Source organism: Colobus angolensis, unplaced genomic scaffold, assembly GCF_000951035.1.
Source record: "Colobus angolensis palliatus isolate OR3802 unplaced genomic scaffold, Cang.pa_1.0 Scaffold663, whole genome shotgun sequence".
NCBI classification, from domain to species: Eukaryota; Metazoa; Chordata; class Mammalia; order Primates; family Cercopithecidae; genus Colobus; species Colobus angolensis.
The window spans coordinates 309,977-316,686 of record NW_012120299.1 but is presented as its reverse complement, the minus strand read 5'-3'; the positions used below and the strand labels follow the sequence as shown (position 1 = coordinate 316,686).

Genomic DNA, 6,710 nt, shown 5'->3' with positions numbered 1-6,710 from the left:
GGATGGTCTCGATCTCCTGACCTCGTGATCCATCGGTCTCGACCTCCCAAAGTGCTGGGATTACAGGCTTGAGCCACTGCGCCCGGCCTAATTTTTGTATTTTTGGTAGAGATGGCGTTTTGTCATGTCGGCCAGGCTGGTCTTGAACGCCTGACTTCAGGTGATCTGCCCACCTCAGCCTTCCAAAGTGCTGGGATTACAGGCATGAGCCACCACCCCCAGCCTTATTCTTCATTTTAAAGTAACATATTTTCAAAGAAAAAAAGCAAAAACATGCTTAAACATTCACATTTCCACATGACCTGACTTCCCCAATCTTGGCAAAAAAGTTGGAAGCTTATTCTCCAGAGGGGGTTAGAAAGTTTCTGGACTAGGAGCCCTCTCAGAAACGTAGAGGATGAATGAACTGAATGTGGACACACTAAATGCTGAAACTCTCAGCTCTCTTCCCCAACAGAGCTCTCAATCCATCAGCTCAGAATAAACCCTCCTGATGTGAGACCAGAAGTTTCTCCAAGAGATCCTGTCCAGCCCAGAGCAAAGTTCTAGAAATATGGACAATGGGGATTTCCCCAAAGAAGCTCAATGAGATCACCTTACAAACACATATTCTTTTTAATACTCCACTCTTAAATATAAGCAAGATTACCAATGATTGCTAGGGAGTTAAAGAAAGTCTTTAACATGAAAGATTAAACTGAAGAAACAGAAAGCGGAAAGACATATGCAGGGAGATCAAAGCTTCTACAGAGCATATTAATATCCTCAAAGATGTTCCAACAAGGAACAAGGTACTATCTGTATATATCTACATAAATAACGGAACAATCAGAGAACCAGCTTGGAGTAATCCTCCATAAATTATAATCAAAAGACAAGACAATTGGGGTTGGGGTACACAGAGAGAAGAGGTAATTCTGGGTCCACCATCTGAGTAGCAGAAATTCCAGAAAGAAAAACCACAGATAGTTGGGCATGGTAGCTCACGCCTGTAATCCAGCACTTTCGGAGGCCAAGGCGAGTGGATCACCTGAAGTCACAAGTTCGAGACCAGCCTGACCAACATAGTGAAACCCTGCCTCTACTAAAAATACAAAAAATTAGCCGGGTGTGGGGACAGGTGCTTGTAATCCCAGTTACTTGGGAGGCTGAAGCAGGAGAATCGCTGAGGCAGGAGAATTGCTTAGGCAGGAGAATTGCTTGAACATGGAAGGCAAAGGTTGCAGTGAGCTTAGATGGCGCCATTGCATTCCAGCCTGAGTAACAGGAGTGAAACTCAGTCTTAAAAAAATAAAAAAGAAAAACCACAGACAACCTAAGGAAGAAAATCACTGACAAAGAATTCAAGAAAGTGGCCGGGCGCGGTGGCTCAAGCCTGTAATCCCAGCACTTTGGGAGGCCAAGACGGGCGGATCACGAGGTCAGGAGTTCGAGACCATCCTGGCTAACACGGTGAAACCCCGTCTCTACTAAAAAATACAAAAAGCTAGCCGGGCGAGGTGGCGGGCGCCTGTAGTCCCAGCTACTCAGGAGGCTGAAGCAGGAGAATGGCGTAAACCCGGGAGGCGGAGCTTGCAGTGAGCTGAGATCCAGCCACTGCACTCCAGCCTGGGCGACAGAGCGAGACTCCGTCTCAAAAAAAAAAAAGAATTCAAGAAAGTTTCCCAGAAATTAAGGACAAGAGTCCACTTGGAAAGGGGCCTGGCATGGAAACAGACCTTCACCAAGGCAGGTATTAATACATCATTGTGAAATTTTGGAACACTGGTGACAGAAGGAAAAAAAAAAGCCACATAAAAAGGATCTGGACTCAAAATCACTTCAGACTTCTCTATAGCAATGCTAGATGATAAAGTAACCACACCTTCAAAATTCTGAAGGATACTGATTCCAACGTAGAATTTCATACCCAATCAAATCAAGTGTGAGCACATTTTTAGACATGCAGGTACTCCCCCAAAATAAGGTGATAAAAGAAAAGGTTACACAGAAAACAGATCCAACAGAGGAGCAGTGTGGGGAGTGCCCAGGGTGACAGCGACACACCAAGCACAGGGGGAAACCAGTCCAGATTGGGGTGGGTCAAGAATAATAACTGATACATGAAGTGTCATGATCTTTAGATATGATTGGGGATGAATTAGTGACAAATAGAAAACTAAGCAAATAAAAATGCAAGAGGATTACTTTCAGGGAAAAGTTCCATAGTAATCTAGTCTATGATATGACTCAGCTGTGATTATTATGACACTGCCACATTTTTAAAAAGTTTAATCACATCTTAATAATTTAACACTGAATATGATCTAACCAGACATTATCAGGGAGATGGGTGAGAGGAAATATATTTATGGTGGGCAGGAGGAAGAGAGGATTCAAAAGATAATGGTGGCCTGGTGCAGTGGCTCACACCTATAATCCCAGCAGGCTGAGGCCAGTGGATCGCTTGAGCCCACGAGTTCGAGACCAGCCTGGGCAACATGGCAAAACCCTGTCTCTACAAAAAAATACAAAAATTAGCTGGTCATGGTGGTGCACACCAGTATTTCTAGCTACTCGGGAGGCTGAGGTGGGAGAATCACCTGAGCCCGGGGAGGTCGAGGTTTCAGTAAGCCATGATAGTGCCATTGCACTCCCACCTGGGGGAGAGTGAGACCGTCTTAAAACAAGCAAACAAACAAAAAACCGGGAAGGAATAGCATGAAAACATGTTCATGTTGAGACATGGAGGTAAATACAAACAAATCAGCCAAGAGTTGGAAAGACTATCACGAGGCAAGGAAAGTGGGGTGAAGGCAGGGTAGGAGGGCTACTGTTTTTCATAATAAACCTTACTGAACAACTTGTTTTCAATATGCGTTAACTGATTTTTCCCCCTAAGATGCAGGACATAAAACTGTTTACAAAGCTACATATTTTAGATTGATTTCCCTTCACTTTTCAGGATCTAGGTAGGGTTATAGCCAGTTTCCACTATGTGGAATCTGCAAGGCTGGATATCCTGTATGGGTCCAGGGTGAACTACATCAAAAGTAGTTTTCGGGATCGAGGATGCAGTTCACTATTATTAAGTGTGATGTATTATTATTCAAAGTACTGTTTACTGTGAAAGTATGATGAATTCAGTAATGGTTATACGAAAGTAACATATTTTAGTACAGAGTCAAAATATGGCTCCAGGTCTCCTTAGATAGAATACTTAAGACTTACTTACTGGGGACAAGGGAATTGTTTAAAATGCAGATTCCTGGGCCCCACTCCAGGCGTGGGGCTTGCAGTCTTCATTTCTAACAAGATCCTTAGCTGCTGTTGAAAACTACTGCTTTCATTTGTTTCGTTTTTTTAAGAGACAGGGTCTCGCTGTCATCCAGGCTGGAGTGCAGTGGTGCAATTACAGCTCACTGCAGCCTTAATCTCCTGGCCTCACGTGGTCCTCCTGCCTCAACCTCCAGCGTAGCTGGGACTGTAGGCATCAGCTGTACTAGGCTACTTTCAATTTTTTATAGAGATGGGGTCTTGCTTTGTTGCCCAAGTTAGTCTCAAACTCCTAGGTTCATGTGATCCTCCCGCCTTGACCTCCCACAGTGCTGGCATTATAGGCGTGGGGCACCATGTTTGGCCTGAAGCCCTACTTTAAATGCCTATTGTATCTGACCAACTAATTGATGCTTATTCCTCAGAAGAATACCAGTTCTGTAACCTCCAAGTAGTATAATAAGACAAAGCTTATTAGAAACTCATTAACTGACGCCAGGTTAACTAATGTGCTGGATTTTTTTTTCCTCCTCTTCCATTACTTGAACAATCTGTTCAACGAGCAATATTCTAAGAGCCAATAATTGATCACTTTTCCTCTTGATGCTTATACTGTAGCTCATACCATACTGAATCCCTGGCAAGACCTCTTTTTGGTTATTTGATCTTTTTAGGCTGCTTTTCCAATTTCTGTGTTTCTGTCACAATTATTCACCCTGTGTATCTTATACTCTTTACTACTACTTACGTTTCTTTAAAGACAAAGTCTTGTTCTTTTGCCCAGGCTGGAGTACAGTGGCAAGGTCATAGCTCACTGCAGCCTCATACTGCCAGGCTCAAGTGATCCTCCCACCTCAGCCTCCCAAGTAGGGAGGACTAGAGGTGTGCACCACCATGCTGAGTTAATTTTTAAATTTTTTTGTAGAGACAGGGTCTCACTATGTCTCACAGGCTGGTTTTGAACTCCTCTCAAACAATCCTCTACCTCAGCCTCCTAGAGTGCTGGAAGCAAGCCACTGTACCCAGCTGCTCGTCACCCTTTCTACACTAAAAACTATGGATGTGTCAATCAATGCTGAGATGCTCTGATGAGCTCCCAAGAATCTGTTTCCCCAAATCACCACAAAACTGCTTGTGTAGCCAGTATAGGAGCCAAGGAAGTTGGCCACTAGGATGCCCTGAATTACTTTTTTTTTTTTTTGAGATGCAGTCTCGCTCTGTCGCCCAGGCTGGAGTGCAGTGGTGCAATCTCTGCTCACTGCAACGTCCACCTCCTAGGTTCAAGTGATTCTTCTGCCTCAGCCTCCTGAGTATCTGGGACTACAGGTACACGCCACCACGCCCAGCTAATTTTTGTATTTTTTGTAGACACGGGGTTTCACCATATTGGCCAGGCTGGTCTCAAACTCCTGACTGTGACCTGCCCGCCCTGGTCTCCCAAAGTGCTGGGATAACATGCGTGAGCCACCGTGCCCGGCCCCTGAATTACCTATGACTTTATCAAGGGACAGGGTCACCTGCATTGTTAAAGCTGAGCTGATAAGAATTCCACAAATGTTAACTGAACCAAGTGCCACACTAAGTGCCCGTGTTTGAAGATGAAAGAGACACAATTTGTGTGTTCTCGGAGCTTCTCCAAGGTGAACTCTTCTGGGGCTTAACCTGCAACTGGCCAGGAACAGCAGGTGAAACTCTCATCAACAGCTGTGCTATTTCAAAGTACTGGCATTCTCCCAGGACACCTCCCAGGGTGTCAAAATTTAGCCAAAGCAAACTCCAAATGAATACCAAGTCCTTATTTTCTCAAAGGAAAAAAACAAAACAAAACAGAACAAAAAACCCCCCAGATTTATTTAGCTTCAACATTTTCCCTGATCTAAAGAGAAAGATGTCAAAAGATACCTAGGACATATACACAAGCACCCACCCCAGTGAACTCAGATAACCTGAAAGAAAAAAGGGCAAAGGTCTGTTCAATGGAGAAAATTATCTTCGTTTTTGAAAGATGTTTCCACGTCCCATTCCACGTCCTCTTCCTCTTGCAGCCACTGAAAGGGAAGAAGAGAAAACAGGAGGCCAGGTCAGTGTGGTCAGTGAATGCTCATAGCACAGAGTAGCCAGGGCCCTAGGACACAAGTTAGAAGGGTTCTGAAGGGTTACCTGGTCCAATATCACCCTGGCCATGGCATTTCCGCCACCCCCGCCTTTTTGAGACAGACTCCCACTCTGTCGCCCAGGCTGGAGTGCAGTGGCGTGATCTTGGCTCACTGAAACCTCCACCTCCCAGGATCAGACGATTCCTGTGTCTCAGCCTCCCAAGTAGCTGGGGACTACAGGCATCAACCACAACGCCTAGCTAATTTCCTGTATTTTTAGCAGAGACAGGGTTTCACCATGTTGGCCAGGCTGCTATCGAACTCCTGACCTCAAGTGATCCACCCACCTCAGCCTCCCAAAGTGTCAGGATTACAGATGTGAGCCACCACACCTGGCTGACAGCCACTGCATTTCGGGGGGGGTGGAGGCGGAGGCGCAGGGGTTGGGGACTGGCATCAGAGCAGGAGGTAGTACCACACTCTTGCCTTCCAGTCCCACACTGCTCTCTCCAAGAGGCTGGGAGGTAGCATGCTGAGGGCAAAGAAGGTGGTCTGAGAGCTACAGAAGAGAAATCCCTGGGGCTAGCCTTGGCTGAGCTAAAAAACATAGATGCACTAAATTCATTTTTTCAATTCTGAAACAAATATACTTAAGTGTTAACATGTGTTAGATCTGGGAGAAGGATTATTTTTTGTATTTTTTTCTGAGAAAAGAATTATTTCAGGCTAGGTACAGTGGCTCATGTCTGTAACCCCGGGACTTTGCGAGGCCAAGGCAGGCAGATCACTTGAGGTCAGAAGTTCGAGACCAGACTGGCCAACCTGGCAAAACCCTGTCTCTACTGAACACACAAAAATTAGCTGCACGTGGTGGTATGTGCCTGTAATCCCAGTTACCTGGGAGGCTGAGGCAAGAGAATCACTTGAACCTGGGAGTCAGAGGAGGTCGCAGTGAGTTGAGATCGAGCCACCGCACTGCAGCCTGGGCAATGGAGACTGAGTCTCAAAAAAAAAAAAAAAAAAATTCACAGTAGCAAAAAGAAAACACTCTCCATATCAACAGCATGATAAGACTGCTGTTCTCCTCTGTAACCCAGGGGTTCTAGGAGAAGCCAGGGTTTGAAGGACAGATAAAATATTCATTTTTTTGAGATGGAGTCTAGCTCTGTCACTCAGGCTGGAATGTACTGGCATAATCTTGCCTCACTGCAACCTCCACCTCCCAGGTTCAAGCGAATCTCCTGCCTCAGCCTCCCAAGTAGCTGGTACTACTGGGACCCACCACCACACCCAGCTAATTTTTGTATTTTTAGTAGAGACAGGGTTTCACTGTGTTGGCCAGGCTGGTCTCAAACTTCT

The 6,710-nt window shown here is 45.4% G+C and overlaps 1 protein-coding gene across 4 annotated transcripts in view; it reads right to left on the bottom strand.

The window, feature by feature from the left end:
• Positions 1-6,710, bottom strand: part of SNRPD3 (small nuclear ribonucleoprotein D3 polypeptide 18kDa) — a 56,313-nt gene that overhangs the window by 32,980 nt on the left and 16,623 nt on the right. For 2 of the 4 annotated variants that reach the window (XM_011925945.1, XM_011925946.1), the window contains exon 4: positions 2,700-5,303. In XM_011925945.1, the coding sequence (XP_011781335.1) occupies positions 5,242-5,303 (62 nt within the window). In that variant the 3' untranslated portion in view covers positions 2,700-5,241. Of the gene's footprint in view, positions 1-2,699; positions 5,304-6,710 lie in introns of those variants that run through there. The other 2 variants (XR_001000029.1, XM_011925947.1) reach the window with 2 other exon arrangements.